General features: G+C 42.8%; 1 protein-coding gene across 1 annotated transcript in view; it reads right to left on the bottom strand.

Moving 5' to 3' along the window:
• Window positions 1–23,417, bottom strand: part of COL7A1 (collagen type VII alpha 1 chain) — a 262,626-nt gene that overhangs the window by 112,261 nt on the left and 126,948 nt on the right. The window contains exons 38-50 of the mRNA XM_040360996.1: window positions 20,782–20,850; window positions 18,536–18,649; window positions 16,720–16,746; window positions 14,791–14,844; window positions 13,297–13,368; window positions 13,005–13,064; window positions 11,450–11,485; window positions 9,704–9,748; window positions 5,096–5,131; window positions 3,037–3,081; window positions 2,359–2,394; window positions 828–863; window positions 715–747 (exon numbers count right to left, since the gene is read on the bottom strand). Of these exons, the coding sequence (XP_040216930.1) occupies window positions 715–747; window positions 828–863; window positions 2,359–2,394; window positions 3,037–3,081; window positions 5,096–5,131; window positions 9,704–9,748; window positions 11,450–11,485; window positions 13,005–13,064; window positions 13,297–13,368; window positions 14,791–14,844; window positions 16,720–16,746; window positions 18,536–18,649; window positions 20,782–20,850 (663 nt within the window). The remainder of the gene's footprint in view (window positions 1–714; window positions 748–827; window positions 864–2,358; window positions 2,395–3,036; window positions 3,082–5,095; window positions 5,132–9,703; window positions 9,749–11,449; window positions 11,486–13,004; window positions 13,065–13,296; window positions 13,369–14,790; window positions 14,845–16,719; window positions 16,747–18,535; window positions 18,650–20,781; window positions 20,851–23,417) is intronic.

Raw genomic sequence — 23,417 nt, 5'->3', positions numbered from 1 at the left:
AGGATTAATTACACAGAAGCTAAGAACAACCTTGCCAAATGTTATTATGTACTGAGCAGAGAACAATAACATAAGATAAGGCGTGCAGAGGGAACAAGGTCTTAGTTGGTCACACAGAATATAGACTGTTATGTTTTACACACGTTGTATAAATTGTGACGAGTATTACTTGTATAACCTAATTACTTAAATATATGATTGGCTGAGCCAAGGGCGTTCCTTTTCTTGTATGATTTTATTAGGTGCAAGTACGCACGAGAAATAAAGTCTAGTCTTGCATTCACCATATTGCTGTGTGTGTGTTCTGACTCGCCGATGCATCAGAGAGCCTCCATACATCCAGGAGTCCTAAAAACCCGGGTCTAGTTGAACCACCAACCTTACAGTAAGTATGGTATAAAGTCCCATTAATGTTCTTTTTATTGGTTTGGCTTGATTTAGAGAGATGTTGGTACCCCAGTATGGGCAATTGTCTTTTCCCATGCATAGATACCGGTATTACATTTTAATATAAACACAATTGCAAATAATTTGCCAAGTTAAATAGTTCATATTGCATTTTTCTTGAGATCATCTAGGTTAACCTAATGTTTTTTTATAATTTTTTTTAAATTCTCTTTCTTTGTGTATGATCTTTTTTTTTTCATACAGTAAAAAAGTTACATTTAAATTTCGATTTTATGTATATGAAACCTAAGAGGTATATAATCTCACCTTATCTCCTTTCATCCCGGGGGCTACGGAAATCTGGAAAATGTACAAGAAACATTGGTAACATACTAAGATAAGCATTACAATTGCATGGTGAACTGAGTCTATTTACTTACCACTTTGCCAGGCTCACCGGGAGCTCCTTGGTCACCCTGAAATAGCACATAGAGAGTGTCTGAGAATGTCATTGAACAACCCCATGGCTCACATTAGGCATGGGATCGTGATTTAAGTAACTGTCAGAATGGGATGTTTTTATGGAAACAATCAAAATGTCTGTTCTGTTTATCCTCTCCCAATCCAGAAACATACAGGTTGGTTAGGTGAAGTGAGAGTGCATACAATGGATGCTTGCTTACAATGGTGATGTAACATGCCAGAACTAAACGAATACCATTGACATGATATCAATCCCCACATTGGTACTCAGCTGCTGTAACTAAGACAGAGTGATATTCTGCAAGGAATATTGAAGTCACCATTGGGGAAAGAGGGATATGTCCCAAGTGTGACCAGTGGTGGGACCCCCTTGCAGAACCCAAAAGTTTTGTGGAGCTTTGGTTGAAAAACTCTATAGCAGAGAGTAAACTCTTCTGGGGGAGAAAGCAGGAGAGGTTTCAAACCCTGTACATGCCAGAACTAAAAGATGTAACATGCCAGAACTAAAAGAGTACCATTAAGCTGATATCAATCCCCTCAATGGTACTCAGCTACTGCAACTAATTTCTCTACATGGCAAAAGTGGTATCCTGCAGGTAATGTAGAACTCGCCATTGGGAAGAGAGGGATATGCTCCAATTGTGGCCAGTGATGGGACTCCCTTGCAGAACCCAAGAGTTGTGTGGAACTTTGGTTAAAAAAGCATGTAGCAGAGTGTAAACTTTTCTGGGGGAGTAACTAGGGGAGGTCTTCCAAACCCCGTACATGCCAGAACTAAAAGATGTAACATGCCAGAACTAAAATAATACAATTAATCTGATATCAATCCCCTCATTGGTACTTAGCTACTGTAGCTCATTGCACTACATGGCAGATGTGGTTTCCTGCAGGGAATATTGAAGTCACCATTGGGCAGAGAGGAATATGCTCCAATTGTGGCCAGTAGTGGGACCCCCTTGCAGAACCAAAGAGTTTTGTAGAACTTTGTTTTAAAAATCCTGTAGCCGAGTGTAAACTCTTCTGGGGAGGCACTAGGAGAGGTTTTCTTACCCTGTACATGCCAGAACTAAAAGATGTAACATGCCATAACTAAAAGAGTACTATTGAGCTGATTTCAATCCCCTCAATGGTACTCAGCTACTGTAACTCATTGCACTACATGGCAGATGACACCATCGGGCAAAGACACCATTGGGCAGAGAGGGCTATGCTCCAATTGTGGGCAGTGGTGGGGCCCCCTTGCAGGACTCAAGAGTTTTGTGGAACCTTGGTTGAAAAACCCTGTAGCAGAGAGTAAACTCTTTTGGCAGCGGAACTAGGAGAGGTTTTCATACTCTGTACAGTCCTAAGTCAACACTGTATCAATAGGATACAAAATAAGTGCTTCCAAGATTTCTCTGTACTGACCAAACAAAAGGAAAAGCTGAATACAATTAGGAGATAACAGTGTCAAATGTGCCTTACAGGCCTTGAGAAGGTGCTACTTACCTTTTCTCCTTGGATACCCTGTGGCCCTAAAGGTCCCTGTGAAGAAAACAGCATAAAATGTTACTTGCAAGATCTGAGTCCAGTCCATTCCATTAAGACAATACGGCTAAGATGTCTGGCCACTACACTATCTTTGTAAATGTAAAGGAAACTATACAATCAGATTATAATTTGAGGATCAGCTTTAACTCTTAAGATAACCCTAAACCTGATATTTAGGGGTCTATTTATAAAATATTTGTTGCACAAATATCAGAAATATTCATACAACTTGAACTAGATGTTATTGTATGTATTTAAATAGATTAACTCCTGCATTGTCAGCTCTACCTAGTGGCCAAAATGCAGATTTTCTCCATGAGGCAGAAAACAATACAGCATTTTGGCCACAAGAGATGATGCAAGAGTTAATCCATTGGTAAACACACAGTGAAATTTATTTCAGCTTTCACAAATGTTTCTGACATTCGTGCAATAAAGGTTTTTATAAATATATCCCTTAAATTGTATGTCTGAGCAAAATAAAAACTTATTCAGTACATCACTGCAAAACTGGTGCATCTCTTTATGGGGTTTATTTACTAAAGCATTAGAGTGCAAGAATTAAAATAAGTAGTAAAAACATTTCTCAAAAAATTGTGTATTTATTTAAAAAAATAGCAACAGGAATAGACTTACCGCGGGTCCCGTTACTCCTGATTGACCATTCTGCCCTGGAGTTCCCTGAAATGTATCAAATTTTAGGACACTTATTTAGAAATAATACTTTATTTACATCCACGGGTAAAGCAAATTGCTGAAACCCCACCTTAAAGGGGTTGTAAAGGTTTACAATTTTTTTTTTAAATAACAAACATACCATACTTACCTCCACTGTGCAGTGTTTTGCACAGAGTGGCCCCGATCCTCGTCTTCTGGGGTCCCTTGGCGACTGTTTCGGCTTCTCCCCGCAAGAGCTAATCACCCTCTGGGTAGCGCTCTCCTAAGGGGGTTAGCTTGCGGGCGCGCTCCCGTGTTATAGACTCGGCGGCCATAGCTGCCGAGTGCATCACTCGGCCCTGCCCCCTGGCACAACGCGTCATTGATTTGATTGACAGCAGCGGGAGCAAGTGGCTGCGCTGCTATCAATCATCCAATGAATAGCCCACAAGAGCTGGGGGAAAGCAACGCGGGATCGCAACCAACGGAGATTCGGGGCTCAGGTAAGTAAAACGGGGGCTCGGAGAGTGCAAGGTGTTTTTTTACCTTAATGCATATGTTGCATTAAGGTGAAAAAACATGAAGCTTTACAGCCCCTTTCATTTTCTCTTTATTAATAAATATGTCCTATAAACAAATAGATTTTTTTTTTTTAATCCAAGCAAAAATTGGGAAAGCTATGAAAGAACTTTTTGTATCATTGATAAATACAAATACTAAATTAGGTATGCAGTGCAGTAAGTTTCCCAATTTGTCCCCATCTTGTTGAGACATAGTCTCCTTGTCCCATCTTATTCTAAGGGCATTATCATTAACCCCTGTCCATTTTCCTTTCCAGTTATTACTTCATAACTCTCCTGATGAATGGCTGTAATGCCAAGAAACGCGTTGGATGCCACTAGATGCCAACAGTTACTTGTTTCTATTATATATGTTCTTTAATTGATTTATTTTATCATGTACATATACTATGACTATTTCCTATTTGTATTGCATGCTATGAGCAGCATATTAAGTGTAAGTCTTGTGACTACCTATTTATTTGATACAAAATATCTGATGTGAACTCTAGATTGTAATAAATAAATCATGTACTGTAACTTAATTTCTATGTTATTATTTTTACCTGACATGGCGGTACCTCATTTAAAGTCCCACAAACTCTCTCGTCCTCCTAACTAAATTAGATTTGTAACTTGACAAAAACCGTCAAAAATGTTTTTTTCATAACTTCTCATGCATGTTCATACCAGATGTATTATCCTATGACAGCAATACATAAACAATTCTAAATCAACACAAAAAGAACTATATAAAACCGAGAAAACAAGTTAAAGCGGAGCTCCACCCAAAAGAGCAGTTTGCTTCCTCCCCCCCTCCGCTGCCACATTTGGCACCTTTTGGGGGGAGGGGGTATCTGTTTTTGACAGTTACCCGTCCCTGCTCCTTGGGGACCTCGTCACGGCGAGGTCCCTCGGAAGTTCGGCCCCCGGCCTACTTCCCCACCGCCTGACCTCCCAGAAGAGTTGAAGCTGTTATAGCGGCAAAGGGTAGGCCAACTCAATTCTGAACCCTAAGGAGTAAGACTGGGATGCCATCAAAGTTCATGTGCGTGTAAAGGTAGGCGTCCCAATATTTTTGACAATAAAGTGTAAGTAAGCAAAGCCCTGCCTCTACCAGGATGGCCACCTCCATGCAGAACAAGACGCGGCAAGTCAACAAAGGGAAAAAGATAAGCTGCAGGGAGACCACAGGCAATACTGGGAACTGGCCCTTTCCCTTTGTCTGCCTTTTTGGACACAGCTTCCATAGTTCAGGTCCCCTTTTAAACAGAGGGGTTTATCTGGGGGACTGGCTGTCAAAACCAGCTTACAGTTGGTTATCCCCGTGTTTTAGACTGAAGTTATCCAGAGTGAACATTCAAATTTTGTTTCTTCTTTCATACACTTTCAGCCATAACCTATCCATGCTTGTCCTGCGTATATAAAATAAAAACATCCTGTGTAACAAGAGGATATCATGAATAGGCTTTACTGACCTTAAGACCTTGGAAACCTTGAGGACCACGTTCACCCTGCAAAAGTAAAAAGTCAATAAATGGTCTGCTTAGGTGTATCACCCTGTGACCTTGTTACAATATGGAGGCGTGGGTGTCAACTAAATAGTGATTAAAGCCATTTTTTTTGTTTGTTTGTTTCTTTTTTTTAGTTTTGACCAAAGTCAGGAAAAGTTTTATGTGTCTCTGGCTTTCTGTTTTTGATAAAAAAAACTTTCACTGGAAGAGGAGCCATATGAAAATATAACCAACCCAACAGTACTTGTGTTGGAAGTGCAGGATTGTAGAATGTGCCTGTTTAGTAAGCCTGCCTGGATCCGATGACATCATCAATCCTTTACCCATAGACTGGATTTTTTTTCGTAATGGTTGACAAATAACTGTCATAGCACAACGCATTGAGCAGTCAACCAATAGAAAAAAAAAAAAGACACAATCGGTGAACCCTGTTGCCCCAGCATGCCCTTCCAGTCTTATACTCACCTGTCTACAAACCAGCAAATTATGGGCTATTCTGTCTTTATGCCCACGCCTTTCAATTTTTTTGATAGTTCCAAAGTATGTGATCATACTATGGAACATCTCAATAGGATTGAATAGAGAGTGTGGCATGCACTAGTGCGACAACATTTTTTTTAACAAGCGCCAACTGGCCTGTTGACATGATCAAACATGGACACCATGGGGTTGATTTACTAGGCTGTTCACTTTGCAAGGGAAGTTGGATTTTTCATAGGAGCGCCATGTCCAGGAAGAAACTTCCCGTTTCTGTTAAGAAGTAAAGCTACAAAATGTCTATCTGTAGACAACATCTGTTTCTCACCTACATAGGCCCGGATTCACAAAGACTTACGCCGACGTATCTAATGATATGCCGCGTAAGTCCACGGATGCGCCATCGTATCTATGCGCTTGATTCTGCAAAGGAGATACGCCTGAATTTCGGCTCCATCCGACCGACCTAAGTCTCCTACGCCGTCGTATCTCGGGCGCATATTTACGCTGGCCGCTAGGGGCGCTTCCATTGATTTATGCGTCGAATATGTAAATGACCTAGATACACCGATCCACGAACGTACTTGCGCCCGTCGCAGTAAGCTACGCCGTTTACGTAAGGCGTACGTCCGGCGTAAAGATAAACCACCAAATAGCAGGTCTAAGTCATGTAGGGTATGGACGTCGGAACTGCCATCGGATTACGTGAATGGGGCTGGGCGTAGGTTACGTTCACGTCTTAGGAATTGAGCCGGCGTATCTTAGGGAGTAAATTCGACGTGATTCTGAGAATGCGCACGTATGCGTCGTTCGTTCGGCGCTTCATTTACATGGGGTCACGATTCATTTTAACCACTTCAGACCCGTAGGACGTCCTGGGACGTCCTGGACTTTGAGTGGTGATATCTGAATGATGCCTGCAGCTGCAGGCATCATTCAGATATCTCTGTCTTCAGCCGGCGATTCTGTGCACCAGAAGAACGATCAAAGCGGCGGTTCCGCCGCTCGATCGTTCTTCTAGGCAGCGGGAGGGGACGTCCCCCCCCTCCCGCCGCCATCCGGTGCTTCTCCGGGCTCTCCCGTGCCATCGGGGGCCCGGAGAGCGAATCGGCCGGCGCGCGTTGCTGAACCATAGAGATGACTGGTGACCAGACGGTCACAGTCATCTCTATGACTGTCGGAGGGCCGGGCGCGACGTTATGACGTCACGCCCGGTACCCGGAAGTAAACAAAGCCGCAATCGCGGCTGTCGGCATGTAATCGGTGAAATGTTTTTCACCGATTTCATGCTTGTAAGCCTGTAGGAGAGATGTGGGGTCTTATTGACCCCACATCTCTCCATAAAGAGGACCTGTCACAGTGATTCCTATTACAAGGGATGTGTACATTCCTTGTAATAGGAATAAAAGTGATCAAAAAAAAAAAATGTCAAAAAAAGTGTAAAAATAAAAAAATGAAGTAAAAAAATAAAATAAAATAATAAAAAAAAAATTTAAAACGCCCCTGTCCCGGTCGCTCGCGTGCAGAAGCGAACGCGCATGCAAGTCCCGCCCACATATGTAAACACCGTTCAAACCCCACATGTGAGGTATCATCGCGTGCGTTAGAGCGTGTGCAACAATTCTATCACTAGAGCTACTCTGTAACTCAAAAATAGTAACCTGTAAAAATTTTTAAAGCGTCGCCTATGGAGATTTTTAAGTACCGAAGTTTGGCACCATTCCATGAGTGTGCGCAATTTTAAAGCGTGACATGTTAGGTATCTATTTACTCGGCGTAACATCGTCTTTCACATTATACAAAAAAATTGGGCTAACTTTACTGTTTTGTTATTTTTTAATTCATGAAAAAGTTTTTTCCCTAAAAAAAGGCGTTTGAAAAATTATTGCGCAAATACCGTGCGAGAAAAAAAGTTGCAATGACCGCCATTTTATTCCCTAGGGTGTCTGCTAAAAAAAAATATATAATGTTTGGGGGTTCTGATTAATTTTCTAGCAAAAAAATTGTGATTTTTACATAAAGGAGAACAGTGCCAAAATAGGCCCGGTAACGAAGTGGTTAATACAACACGCCCACTACCTGCCTACTTTGATTAGGCGGGCTTATGCCGGCCCATTTTCGCTACGCCGCCGTAACTTATGGAGCAAGTGCTTTGTGAATACTGGCCTTGCCTCTCTATGTTACGTCGGCGTAGCGCATATGAGCTGCGCTTCGCCCGGTCAAAGATACGCCACTGTACGTGAATCTGGGCCATAGACTTTATCTTGTGGTTTGAGGTTGAAGAGCCCAGAATACATTACCTGTTTTAACTGTAACATACATCATTGAGATGAAAACAGGAACTTGCATTGTCAGGATGGAAGCAGATGCTTGCTAAAGAAATGACGTATACTGTGAATCTGTGCTCAATAAACTAGAGACCTTTTAATAACACTCCGCAACTATTCACGTGTATAATTGGGTTCTCTCTCAAATCTAACGGGTCACTGAAGTGTTATTTTGCATTACCTAAGAATACACCTGGGTGGTTATATTACATATCACTTAGTGAACATGGTGAAACGGGAAAAAAAATGCATTTTTCCTAAGCATGATTGGATGATGGAAGTCAACAGAGCTTTATCACATTTGCTAAACTCTGGGGAATATTCCTTTGCAAAGAGAACAGTCTGTTTGGCTTTAGTAAATCAACCTCAATGTATTTTTATGTAATGATAAAAAATAGTTTATTGTTTTGTTTTTTACTCACAATAATTGAGCAACACGAACCTTACTAATTCATGAAAGGTCAAATCTGCTTTAAATTGTTCGAAGGTCAAAGTCTTTTGGATGCAACATACACTCACCGACCACTTTATTAGGTACACCTGTTCAATTGCTTGGTAACACAAATTGCTAATTAGCCAATCACATGGCAGCAACTCAATGCATTTAGGCATCTAGACATGGTGACGATAACTTGCTGAAGTTCAAACCGAGCATCACAATTGGGAAGAAAAGGGATTTAAGTGACTTTGAATGTGGCGTGGTTGTTATCTGAGTATTTCAAAAACTGCTGATCTACTGGGATTTTCACACACAACTATCTCTTAGGGTTTACAGAGAATGAGCCGAAAAAGAGAAAATATCCAGTGAGCGTCAGTTGTGTGGAGCAAAATTGTCTTGTTGATATCAGAGGTCAGAGGAGAATGGGCAGACTGGTCCGAGATGATAGAAAGGCAACAGTAACTCAAATAACCACTTGTTACATCCAAGGTATGCAGAATATCATCTCTGAACGCACAACACATCAAACTTTGAAGCAGATGGGCTACAGCTAAGAACAGGAAACTGAGGCTACAATTCGCACAGGTTCACCAAAATTGCATAATAGGAGATTGGAAAAATTGTGCCTGGTCTGATGAGTCTCAATTTCAGCTGCGACATTCAGATGGTAGGGTCAGAATTTGCTTTGTATCAATAGTTCAGGCTGGTGGGGGTGTAATGGTGTGGGGGATATTTTCTTGGCACACTTTGGGCCCCTTAGTACCAATTGAGCATCCTTTAAACGTCACAGACTCCCTGAGTATTGTTGCTAACCATGTCCATCCATTTATGACTACAGTGTACCCATCTTCTGATGGCTCCTTCCAGCAGGATAATACACCATGTCACAAAGCTCCAATCATCTTACCAGTGGACAATGAGGTCACTGTACTCCAATGGCCTCCACACTCACCAGATATCAATCCAATAGAGAACTTTTGGGATGTGGTGGAAGATTTGCATAATGGATGTACAGCCGACAAATCTGCAGCAACTGCGTGATGCAATCATGTGACTATGGCCTAAAATCTCTAAAGAATGTTTCCAACACCTTGTTGAATCCATGCCACGAATAATGAAGGCAGTTTTGAAGGCAAAAGGAGGTCCAACTCCAATCCGGTACTAGCAAGGTGTACCTAATAAAGTGGTCGGTGAGTGTATATATTGTGTGTAGTTGCATTAGGGTTGAACTTCTGGGACCAACAACCGTTCCAGCACATTTCAAGGTTGCACGTTCACTTGTCCTGCACTAATTCTTAGGCGTATTTACTAAAGCATTTTCCCAGGCACCTTATTTCCGGCTTCTCCATCCTGGCCAGGCAGTCCTCGGTCACCCTGTCAGCCAACAAACAAAAATAAATATCAGATTAAAGTCGCATAGAACTGTGCGTATGATTAAAAAAATGGTAACTCCTTACTGGCTTCTAAAGCCTCCCTTTAAATGCGGGTGTGGCAGAGGGAATTGGTAGAGCTTTGAGTAAAGAAGAGGTCCTGCTTAGTTACACTGGGATATACTATATATTAGGGTTGTCCCAATACCACTTTTTTGAGACCGAGTACAAGTACCGATACTTTTTTTCAAGTACTCGCCGATACCGATTACCGATACTTTTTTTAATGTCATGTGACAGTGGCTGTATTTATTTTTTTTTTTACAATTTTTTTTTTCTTTTTTTACAGTGATTTTTTTTTTTTTAATTGCAATAAATATATATATTTTTTAAAATAAATAAAAATAAAATGTAAATAAAACAAAAAAAAACACACTGACAATCCCCCCCCCCCCCCCCCGGGTGGATTGTCAGTGTTTTTTTTTTTTTGTTTTATTTACATTTTATTTTTTATTTATTTAAAAAAAAATATATATATTTATTGCAATTTTTTTTTTAATCAGCCCTGTTGGGGGTCTTTGGAGAGATATCAGGGGTCTAAGGACACATATTCCCCAGTCTCTTTCTCAGCAGCCTCAGCTGAAATGAATGGAGAGAAGCTTCTCTGCATTCATAAACTGAAGCATCGTAAACACAGGCTTTATGATGCTCAGTTATATGAATGGGCAGAGTCGATGATCACGGACTCTGTTCATTCGGAAAAGGTAGGAGCCGGGCTTAGCGGTCTCCCCCCTCACAGATTGAGGGGGCAGTGCGGCACGGATGGGGGGGGGGAGAGAGAACTGCACGGACGGACGGACGGACGGGTTGGAAAGAGAACTGCACGGACAGACGGGTGGCGGGGGGGAAGAGAGAACTGCACGGGGGGGGGGGGAGAGAGAGAACGGCACAGACGGACGGGGGAAGGGGAGGAGAGAGAACTGCACGGACGGACAGGGGGAGGTGAGAGAGCTGCACGGACGGGGGAAAAATAGCATGGACGGGGGAAAAACAGCACGGACGGGGGAAAAACAGCACGGGGGGGAAGACAACAGCACGGGGGGGAAGACAACAGCACGGGGGGGAAGACAACAGCACGGGGGGGAAGACAACAGCATGGGGGGAAGACAACAGCACGGGGGGGAAGACAACAGCACGGGGGGGAAGACAACAGCATGGGGGGAAGACAGCACTGAGCACGGGGGAGAGAAGACTTGCAACTCCCCTGCATTCCCAGGTATCGGGTGAGGCATTGCAGCATTTCCCCCGAGTACAAGTACTCGGGGAAATGCTCGGTATCGGTACCGATACCGATACTAGTATCGGTATCGGGACATCCCTACTATATATATTTATAAACTGTAAATATATAGCATATTATGACAGTCAAATACTGTATATAGTCAACATCATTCTGCACATGCTTCCAGTCTCTTTACTAAAGGCGTGTGCTGTACACAAAATCGTAATTTTATGAAAGAGTATCAGCCAGGTACGAGTAGAAAGATAAAAAATTTAAATGTTTTATTGCAAAGGTGACTTATTTCTTAAGTTACTGGAAAATTTATTGTCAAACTATTTACATACATTAATTATTTCAAACAACTAATGTATATATATAAAAAAGATAATAGCGTGACATTTGAGAGATGATTGCTGCACTTACTTTTGTTCCTTGTTCTCCAGGAGGACCCCTGGGTCCCTGAAGGATATAAAAGACACACCCAAAGTTAATCATGACACAAGGCACTCTAAATGTTTGTTATAAAAAAAAAAAAATTCAGGCAATTAATAAAGCAGTTACAAAACGAGTACAGAAATTTACAGTACCCACTTAGGATAGACATTAACAGCTCTATAACGCCCCAATTTAGGGTCTAGTATGACGTGTAGGTGAGGATTGGGTGGTTTATGGCTACTAGGCAGGGGAGGACTGGGAACGTTTGGACCTGGTCTGGTCTGCTTGAGGTCTGAATGGTGAAGTATCTCCACTTAGAGCTACCAGAAAAACATCTTTCATTAATACTGGCCCAGGGAAAAAAAGCCTCAAACATGTCTCCCCTACATTTCGGAGGGGTGAAAAGTACTTCCAAATGGACTCGGGACAATTAACTATTGTCCACAAAGCTTTTCTAAATTGTTGGAAGATCTTTGTGTGACTTTGCTGATCCTTCTGTTTCCCCATGAAGAAAAAGAAAGGGAAAAAATTAGCTTGTGGACCAACTGGAAAAGATGGCAAATCTCAGAGCAACAGAGGATAGGTAGGTGACTCTCCAAATCCCCATCCAATGTTCACTAGGAGACATCTACCAGTCTATGACCAACTTTAGCTGTTATCTTGTGAGTGCCTGTAGGGGCTATTTTCTGAAACGTTGAATAGCTTTGTACTCCACTTTTTTTGTTTTGTTCCTTTAAAGATTTTTGGAGGGTTTTGTTAATTGGGATAATTTGTCTGTTTGCCTATTTTCCAGCTTACCCTTTCCTAACCATTTTCCAACCATTCTTAGACATTTTGCCTAATTTTTTTTGAAGCCCACCAAATTTACTAAGACCTTGAGAGCAAACAGACTACATGCCTTCTACGGCAATAGGACAAATGAAATTATGTTTAATAATGCCTCTCTAATTTTGACTGATGTGTTAAGTGTTACCTTTTTTTTTTACCAAAAACTCTTAACACTCTTTCTCCAGAATATGACACTTTGCTCAAAAATTTTAAAGACCAAGCAGTTTATTGATTTTTCCAGTACTCATAAGTCATTTCATCCTTTATGAATGTGGGGGAAAACAGCTGGTATTTAGGCTTCCATAAACGGTCTACAAATTGCAGCATACCCCTTTCTTTATGGCAGGCAGAGGCAACCTTGGGGCAAACAGAAATGGCAAGTGTTCCCAGGCTCTTCTACAGAGTAAAGTTACAACTCACAAAATAGAAAAGAAGCTGTGCAGATGATTTAAAACATAAGTCCAGCCAAAATGTTTAGGTTTGGATAGAGCCTCTCAATTTTCATTGCAGTTTATGCCCTTGCTGGAGAAATGTAACCTCACTTCCTGTCGAGACAGGAAGTGATGCAACATCTCTCCAAATGGGATACTAGCAAGAACAAATTTTTAGTTTAGCTGGTGTATGGACTTAAAGCATATTCCGGAACACACACACAAAAGATTATGGTGTGCACATAGCATAGAACTTCTTAGTGGGATTATTGACTGTAACTCACTCGATCACCTGGATCTCCAGCACGTCCTGCCGTACCCGGGAAACCTTCACCTGTCTCGCCCTATAAACAAAAAATGTTGTCAATTTCTGCCTTTTTAACATAATATAGCGTGTTTCAATGTATCTTCCAGCGATTGCCCTGTTAAGCTTCATGTAGTTTATTAGTGGCCTAAAACAGACCACTAAAAAAAAACAGCACTTCACCAGATGAAAATGCACATTTACTGAGAAAGTTGTCCTTTTTTTGTTTCTGCTGTTGCAGTTCCCAGAATGCGCCACCACTGTTCACTTACCTTGTCACCTTTTTGGCCTTGTGGTCCAGTTAACCCCCGAAGACCTGGTGTCCCATTAACACCAGCTGGGCCCTGAGAAGAGAAAGAGAAAATCCCAGAAATGATACACTTTGCTGACAATGGTATGGGAAGTCTTCCCAATTTTTTGCTTATCAAGAGTCTAACCTAGAGGGTTATATGTAAGTGATGCATGCTAACAAAAAATGTTTTGGTGTCCAGACCAAATTTTGGGCCATTATCAACTTGCTTTGGGGTGCTTGTGGCACCAGTTTGAGATGAGTTTGGGACGCTTGTTGGATCATTTAGAATTTCTTGACAAGTGCATTTGACTTGCAGTTGACCTTCTTCTGACCGGTATTTCAACTAGGTTGTGCATCGCCATAGACCAGCCTTTTTCAAGCAGGGCGCCTTAAGGTTTCTTCAGGGGTTCATTTTAATTGCCTATAAATTGTATACAAGCCGGCGTGTGGATGAAGGCTGCCTTTTTGTTACAGTAAGTCAAAGGTTTTCATTGTGCACCATTACAACCTTCTAGCTGCCAGTGTCCTAACCATTAATGGCATCACAAGTCAATAAGGAGGATGTCATAGCGACCCTTCCCTGCCCCTCTCCATCAGCGTTGGGGCTACATCAGCTGAGTGATGGAGAAAAACTAAGGAAGAAGAGAAACATTGGAATACTAGTCAGTACCAGCTTGCAAAATTATTTTTGCGTTGGAAGAATTAATTACCTCTAACATTGGGTGTCCTATTTGGACTTGTGGCTGTTGCTGCATTATGTAAAACTATTAGAATAGCTTTTACATTTTAGAATAGGATGCCTCTAGACCAGCCCTCAAAAAATCCACTCGCCTGCTCGCATTTTGCGAGTGGATTTTGAGGTCTGGCGAGGAAGGGCTGCCTGGGAGCCGGGGGGTAAGCACCGCCGGCAGCCTGTGTGTAATGGGAGTCCTTCTCCCAGTGACCGCGGAGGGGGAAGAGAGAGTGAACACGGGCTGCACATTTGGTGGACACGGGCTGCACATTTGGTGGACATGGTCTGCATTTGGTGGACAAAAGGCTGCATTGGTGGGCATAGGCAGCCTGCATTGGTGGGCATAGGCAGCCTGCATTGGTGGGCACGGATACAGTTGTTTTTAATATTTTTGTTTTATAACTTAATTCTGCATAAAACATTTCATGAGATTTATGAGGGCGTGATTAGGGGCGGGACGGGCTGGGTGGGGCAACTGGTGGCGAGTAACCCTTGAGGCCTGGCTAGTAGCTTAGGACTTTGACTGAAAAAGGGTTGAGAAACACTACTATAGGCTTCTATGAGCATAATTGCGAATGCAAGTTTGGAAAATGATAAAAAAAATTGAGTCAAAAAAAGTTTAAAATGACCTAAGTGTTCCTTAAATGAAGTGAGCTGTTATTTTTAGAGGAAGAATATTTGTTGCAGATTCAATTCTTTAAACTGAAGGTTCCTAATATAAATAGATCAAGTATTACTCACTGGACTACCGGGTTCTCCTTTGACCGCAACTCCATTGACCAGTCCTGGAAGTCCCTGGAGAGAAGATACAGGAATTTTTGCTTTGAGCACAACGTACATTCATGTTATAAAAATTACCTAAACTGTACATCTGTCTGACACATGATCTAAAAGAGATTCCAAAAAAAAACTTTCTCTCTTAAAGTCATCTGACTTTATTCCATTTTTTTAAATAGATAAAAAAAAAAAAAAATACAAACTATAAAATTTTAAGATCATCTATCGTGCAATGTTCCTACAGATTTAGCGCTCCACAAATTTTATGGAAAACTGGCCTTGAAAGAAATATGGGAGCTGCAATCGATGTTTACTTTAAAAATCTGGAAATGTAAAAGCTTTCTGACAAACCTGCTAACTTGTTCTGTAAGGTTCCGGGTCAGGGACCAACTAAGTAGTGAAGCAGGGATGAGGGCAACAGCTATGGAACATGTATCTCTCAAGGAATGCAGTAATTCAGGATTTGATTACTCTGTGACAGCGTCCAAAATCTTGAGACTGTCCTGCTGTATCGCTAGGCAATAATGTATAGCTAGGCACCAGGGCTGTTTGAAGGAATTTGGGGGCCTCAAGCAAAATGGGGGCCCCCAAGCACCTCCCCCCCCCGCACGCAAAGCCTACGTTAGAGCTACACTCATTTTTTAAACCCATGTTCTTACCCCCCTCCCTTGTCCCTATGTTTTTCTAATTTCACCTCCACATCTTCCCTGTAGGCTGCCGCTGTAGCGTGGCCGAGCTCCTCTTCCTCCTGTCAGTCCGGTGTTCTATCATTATGGGTCCCCAACCCCCTATCAGATAGTGCCTGGGCCAGGCCGGGTACCGCGCGGTACAGGAGATTCAGTTTCCTGTGTTCCCGGCCGGACTGAAAGGAAGTGAGCACTCAGTGTGCACTTCCTGTCAGTCCGGCCGGGAACAGGAAACAAAATCTCCTGTACCGTGCGTGGTACCCGGCCGGACTGACAGGACTCCAGGAGGAAGGAAGAGGAGCTCGGCCACGCTACAGCCTGGGAAGGGGAAGTTGGGGGCCCCCGGGCCAGCTTGGGGCCCCAGGCAATTGTTTTTTTGCCTGTCCTTTAGCGACGGGCCTGCTAGGCACTAAAGTATACCTAAGATGGGTCCCTACCCAAGCTTCTACCTCGCCAAGAAGTCTACATCCTTACCTACCAACAAAGTAATTACCCCTCACACCATTTCCCATCTATGCTGTTGACCAACTTTATGGCTAATTCCATAGTGCCCAACTGTCCCTAATATCAAGGGACTGTCCCTAATTGGAAGCAATGTCCCTCTGTCCCTCTTTCCTCCTCATTTGTCCCTCATTTTGGTCTGATCTCTATAGTTGTATATAAAATGCACTTTGTATCTTTCAAAAAAGTGTTTCCCAGCGCTAAACCTTTCATCCAATTTCTAAATTGCTGCATTTGTAAATTTCAAAAGCCAATATAAAGGAATATCAGAGGAAAAAAAAAAAGCACTTGTGGGTTTAACTAATCTTTTTTTCAGGTTAATTCTTCTTAAAGTGGGTGTGGAAAGGGGCGTGTCCTATGCCTACATGCTTTTGCTAGTAGGTGTCCCTCATTCCCATCTCAAAAAGTTGGGAGGTGTGGCTAATTCTCTACCCCCCCCCTCCCCCCCCCCTTCCTCACTCAGTGATGTAGGCCTTTTGCCTATGCTTGCTGCTCATGTGATCAGTAAGGTCTCCCTGACTTCCGTATTGAAAAATCTGACAAGCTTAGCATGTATGACTTCTGCAAATAACCATAAACTGTGCAGCATTAAGTGAATTATCCCCCCAAAGTCTGTGGCTGATATAATAACAAGAAAGAGTCCTTTTTGCCAACATGGCCAACTTGAACTTCACATATGGCTTTGAATAAATTGAGGTGCACTTACTCTCTCACCTCGTTCTCCTTTCTCTCCCTAGAATGCAAGAATAAATGTACAACATTAAAAACATGAAATTTAAATATACAAGTTTTACAGATGAAAGGAAGACATTAAAGTGGAGTTCCACCCATAAATATAACATTACATCAGCAGTTTTAAAAAAATGTCATTAGTCCTTTACGAATTTTTTTTTTTTTTTTTAGATGCCTTCAAAGTGTTGTTGCTAGGCAGAATAGTTAATCTTCCCACTTCCTGCACCTAGGTGCTTAATGCTTCCTAACCTACACCGCACAGACTCCTGGGAATCTAGTGGGTGTAATTTTTCAGGAGTCTGTGCACTCCCCAGTCTCAAAGAATCATGTGACTTGGACAGCACAGGTGCTGAAACCTGATCTGACACTGCTTGTGCAGCACTGAGCATGTGCGAGATCTGAAAGGCTGAAATCCAGGAAGTCATACAGTCTGGCTTCATGATGCCCACACTTAAGATGGCCCCAGTCAATTTCTATTTTATAAAGTGTCTAAATGCTGTAACAACCTAACAAAACGGACCTTAGTTTACAGACTAACTTTACTAGAATACATTAAGCTTGTGTATTACAGGGGTATTTATATTTAAATATGAAATTGTGGCTGGAACTCCGCTTTAAAGTGATTTTGTTTAGTCTTTGATGGAAATCTACAGTGTTATGTGTTTATTATAAATCATTAGTATAGCCTTTACTTACCATAAGAAGTACCTCTGAATAATCCCCAAGGCCCCTTTAACACGGGCACCTCAGTGAAGTGGGATCTGCTTGCTCAGCAGGGGACACAGCCCCGCTGTTCTCTATGGGGCAATCGGATAGAAATGGACCGCCTGTCATCCGATCCGCCAGACAGATGGGGAATAGGTCCCCCATCTCTTTACAGACACATGAACTTTAATGACATTCCAGTCTTAGTCTGTAGCGTTCAATATTGAGTTGGCTCAGCCCTATAACAGCTTCAAGTCTTCTAGGAGGGCTGTTCACAAGGTTTAAGAGTGTCTATGGGAATGTATGACCGTTCTTCCAGAAGTGCATTTGTGAGGTCAGGCACTGATGCTTGACGAGAAAGCCTGGCTCGCATTCTCCACATCAATTTATCCCAAAGGTGTTCTATCGTGTAGAGGTCAGGACTCTGTCCAAGCCAGTCAAGTTCCTCCACCCCAAACTCATGTCTTCATGGCAGTGTTTCTCAACTCCAGTCCTCAAGGCGCCGCAACAGGTCATGTTTTCAGGCTTTCCGTTATTTTATTACAGGTGATTTGATCAGTTTCACTGCCTTCGTAATTACCACAGCTGTTTCATCTGAGGGAAATCCTGACAAAAATGACCTGTTGAGGCGCCTTGAGGACTGGAGTTGAGAAAAACTGCTTTATGGACCTTGATTTTGTGCACAGGTCCAAATCATTTGGTGGAGGGGAGATTATGGTGTGGGGTTGTTTTTCAGGGGTTGGACTTGGCCCCTTAGTTCCAGTGAAGGGAACTCTTAAGGCGTCAGCATACCAAGACATTTTGGACAATTTCATGCTCCCAACTTTGTGGGAAGAGTTTGGGGACGGCCCCTTCCTGTTCCAACATGACTGCACACCAGTGCACAAAGCAAGGTCCATAAAGACATGGGTGAGTTTGGGGTAGAGTAACGTGACTGGCCTGCACCCGAAAGAACACCTTTGGAATGAATCAGAGGAGAGACTGTGAATTTCCTATCGAAGAAGCTGACCACATGCTTTTAAAATTTAAATCTATTTAAAATGAGATTCCATGCAAGAGCTTTAAGTGACATGCAAGAAATTTACCTTCACAGACTGGCCTGAAACACCTGGAGGTCCACTTGGTCCCTCTGGCCCTGGAGGTCCTGAAGTTCCTGGGATTCCCCTTTGCCCCGGAGTTCCTGCTTGTCCGGGAATTCCCTTGAAGAGAGAAAGATTTATAACGAATGACAACACTACCTATAATTGCCACATCTCTATTTGTCCATCAAAAACTAATACATAAAAAATTTTTTAAGGCACCAAAAGCAACAACAAATACAACCTAAATATTAAAATCCATTGGGCTAGATTCAGCATTGATTTACGCCGGCGTATCTATAGATACGCCGCGTAAATTCATACACCGTCCTATCTTAGGGTGCATATTTACGCTGGCTGCTAGGTGGCGCTTCCGTCGTTTTCGGCGTCGAATATGCAAATGACCTAGATACGCCGATTCACAAATTTACGTACGCCCGGCGCTATTTTTTTACGTAGTTTACGCTAGGCTTTTTCGGCGTAAGGTTGCTCCTGCTATTATGAGGCGTACGCAATGTTAAGTATGGACATCGTTCCCGCGTCAAATTTTGCATTTTTTACGTCGTTTGCGCAAGTCGTTCGCGAATAGGGCTGGACGTAATTTACGTTCACGTCGAAACCAATGACGTCCTTGCGGCGTACTTTGGAGCAATGCACACTGGAAAATTCAACGGACGGCGCATGCGCCGTTCGGGAAAAACGTCAATCACGTCGGGTCACCACTATTTACATAAAACACGCCCCCCTCATACTCATTTGAATTAGGCGCGCTTACGCCGGCCCCATTTACGCTACGCCGCCGCAACTTACGGAGCAAGTGCTTTGTGAATACTGCACTTGCCCGTGTAAGTTGCGGCGGCGTAGCGTAAATAACATACGCTACGCCCGCACAAACTTACTGCGGGCTACTTGAATCTAGCCCATAGTGTTTATTACAAAAAATAATATAGTTTGTATACAATCCTATACAACCCTTTATTAAAAAAGAAAACCACAAGGAGTTGAAAACTTTATAGCCACTCTACCATCTAAACATACATCAGCTGTCTATATTATAATAGGCACAATTGTAAATGAACCATTTCAAGAGTGTTTGAGTCCAGTGGACATGTCCAATAACACAACGCGTTTCAATCAACTATTTGACCTTCTTCAGGGTGGAATCGTACTCTATGGGCCAGATTCACAGAAGAGATACGATAGCGTATCTCCTGATACGCCGTCGTATCTCTGTGTTCCGGCCGTCCTAACAATGCGACTGATTCATAGAATCAGTTACGCATAGCTAGCCCTAAGATCCGACAGGTGTAATTGTTTTACACTGTCGGATCTTAAGGATGCAATTCTAGGCCGGCCGCTAGGTGACGAGGCCATTGCGGTCGGCGTAGAATATGCAAATGACTAGTTACGGCGATTCCCGAACGTCCGCGCTGCCCGTCGATCTAACTTTCCGTCGTTTCCGTCGAGATACGCCGCGTAAAATTAGGGCTGAGCCCTAGGTGTTCTAAGCCATATTAAGTATGGCCGTCGTTCCCGCGTCGAAATTTAAAAAATCACGTCGTTTGCGTAAGTCGTCCGTGAATGGCGCTGGACGCCATTTACGTTAACGTCTAAACAAATGACGTCCGTGCGACGTCATTTAGCGCAATGCACGTCGGGTAATTTTCCCGACGGAGCATGCGCAGTACATTCGACGCGGGAACGCGCCTAATTTAAATGGTGCCCGCCCCATTTGAATGGGGCGGGCTTGCGCCGAGCGCATTTACGTTACACCGCCACAAGTTTACAGGTAAGAGCTTTGAGAATCAGGCACTTACGCTGTAAACCTGCGGCGGTGTAACGTAAATGGGATACGTTACGCCGCCGTGGAGTAACGTAAATCTATGTGAATCTGGCCCTATATTACTGTATAGAACATTTTTTTTGTCTTATTTTCTTTTATATAAAACAAAAGCTCAGCAGTTATTAAATGCCATTAAAAGAAAGCTCTAATTGTCTCAAAAAAAAAAAAAAAAAAAAGATATGAAATTAATTTGCATACAGTGTTGCATGATGGAGTAATTGTCAGTCAAACTATTACAGCACTGAAAACTGAAAATTGTCCTGCCCAGAGAGAGGGTGGTAACATGCTGGTCCTCAAGTGGTTAAAGATGCAAGCTTTTGGGATGCCTTGCAGGGGGTGAAAGTGCCCCCGGTATTGAAGTGGTTAAGTAACCCTTACATTCCCCACCCCATTAATCAATGACACTTACTGGAGTTCCAGGCTCTCCTTTTCTCCCAGGAATAACTTCCCCGCCATTTATTATTTCACCAGGTTCGCCCTGTACAAAACAAGAAGGAATAAAGAAGAGGCACGTGGTCACACTTCATATGAATGTATATAAGCAGGATTCGCAGAGATAACAATGGGGTAGAATGTATAGGTTGGAGGTGTGTGTTGCCTATATTTTAATTTAATAACCAAATAAATGATAGCTGACACTCTACTATGAATGAATGAATGAATGAAAAACTTATATAGCGCGGCACATGCGAACTGAATCGCCTACTATTGTTGGTATTCTACACAAGCTAGAAAATAACTGGTCTCTACAAGAAAAAAAAGAAACTGGGGTAGATCCACAAAGAAAGTACGCCGGCGTATCTATTGATACGCCGGCGTAATTTCAAAATTCTCGCGTCGTATCTTTGTTTTAAATCCTCAAAACAAGATACGACGGCATCTGGGTTAGATCCGACAGGCGTACGTCTTCGTACGCCTTCGGATCTTAGATGCAATTTTTCGACGTCCGCTAGGTGGCGTTCCCGTCGTAATCCGCGTCGAGTATGCAAATTAGCTATTTCCGACGATCCACGAACGTACGAGCGGCCGTCGCATTTTTTTTACGTCGTTTCCGTTCGGCTTTTTCCGGCGTATAGTTAAAGCTGCTATCTGGTGGCGTACTCAATGTTAAGTATGGCCGTCGTTCCCGCATATAATTTTGAAAATTTTACGTTGTTTGCGTAAGTCGTCCGCGAATGGGGCTGGACGCCATTTACGTACACGTCGAAAACAATGACGTCCTTGCGACGTCATTTGGAGCAATGCACCCTGGGAGTTTTGACGGACGGGGCATGCGCAGTTCGTTTGGCGCGGGGACGCGCTTCATTTAAATGAAACACGCCCCCTACCCGCCCAATTTGAATTGAATACGCCGCGAGAGATACACTACGCCGCTGTAACTTACGGCGCAAATTCGTTGAGGATTCAAACCAAGTCAAAGTAAGTTACAGCGGCGTAGCGTATCTGACATCTGCGCCGGGCGCAGCGTAGGTATGTGGATCTGCCCCACTAAGTCTAACCCTAACCCTGTCCCTAATTCTACAATTTTCAAAATCTTTTACATTTTGCATTTACTGTATAAACATTTAACACCTCCAGGCTTTTACTGTTGTCAGAAGGCCCCATACAGCCGACCCGACAGCCCTCCCGATTTAAAAAAAAATTAACTAACATTTTAAAACGACTTTTTCAACATTTTTTTTTTATTTTTTTTTACAATTTGAAAAAAATAAATATTAATTTTTTTAATTATTATAATTTTTTAATCAAATGGAAAATAAAGAAATAGAATAGAATTAAAAAATTTTATTTATTTTTTCTATTCTATTTTAATCTCTTAAAGGGGTTGTAATTTGTAAATGAAAAAAAAATTTAACCTTAAAGCGGAGGTTCACCCAAAAACACAACTTTGTACCATCCAAACTAGCATACTAGCATCAGCTACAGTATGCCTTTTTTTTTTTTTTTTGCGCTGTACTTACGGTTTTATCCGTAACTTTCGTTTCAGACACCCGCGGGGAATGGGCGTTCCTATGAAGAGTGGAACATGATTGACGGCCGGCTATGGCGCGTCACGCGTTTCGAAAATAGCCGGAGTAGGACTCGGCTCTTCACGGCGCTATACGGCGCCTGCGCACAGACTAGGAGCTGACTGCGCAGGCGCCGTATATGTCCGCGTCCTATTTCGGCTTTTTCCGGAAGGCATGACGCGCCATAGTTGGACGTCAATCATGTACCCCTCTTCATAGGAACGCCCATTTTCCGGCCGGAGTCTGAAACGAAAGTTACGGATTAAACCGTAAGTACAGCGCAAAAAAAAAAAAAAGGCATACTGTAGCCGACGCTAGTATGCTCGTTTGTATGGTAGATAAATAATTTTTTTTTTTTTTTTAGGGTGAACCCCCGCTTTAATGCAATCTATGCATTAAGGTGAAAAAACAACGCATAACGCCGCCCCCCCAAACCCCCGTTATACTTACCTGACCCCTCGAAAGTCCTGCCCGGTCCCGAGATCCTCTTCGCCGCTCAGCCTGGCCGCTGATTGGCTAGAGCGGATGGGATTGAGAGAAGCGCAGCCATTGGCTGGTACTGCTGTCAATCACATCCAGTGACGCGGCGGGCCGAGGGGCGGGGCCGAGTGATACAGTGAGCGCCTATGGCCGCTCGCTGTATCACGGGAGCGCGCCCGCAATTAGTGATCACCATGCGAGCTCTCGCATGACTGTGGTCAGTAATTGCGGGGAGGACCAGAGACAGCCGCCGAGGGACCCCGGAAGACGTGGATCGGGGCCACTCTGTGCAAAACGAACTGCACAGTGGAGGTAAGTATGACATGTTTGTTATTTTAAATCAGTGTTTCCCAACTCCAGTCCTCAAGGCACAACAACAGGTCATGTTTTCAGGCTTTCCATTATTTTGCACAGGTGATTTGATCAGTTTCACTGCCTTAGTAATTATCACAGCCGTTTCACCTGAGGGAAATCCTGTAAACATGACCTGTTGGTGTGCCTTGAGGACTTAAGTTGGGAAACACTGTTTTAAATGACAAAAAAAAATTCCTGTACA

This window comes from Rana temporaria, chromosome 7 (assembly GCF_905171775.1).
Source record: "Rana temporaria chromosome 7, aRanTem1.1, whole genome shotgun sequence".
NCBI lineage: Eukaryota > Metazoa > Chordata > Amphibia > Anura > Ranidae > Rana > Rana temporaria.
The sequence above is the reverse complement of the archived record's forward strand: the minus strand, read 5'-3'. Positions and strand labels throughout refer to the sequence as shown.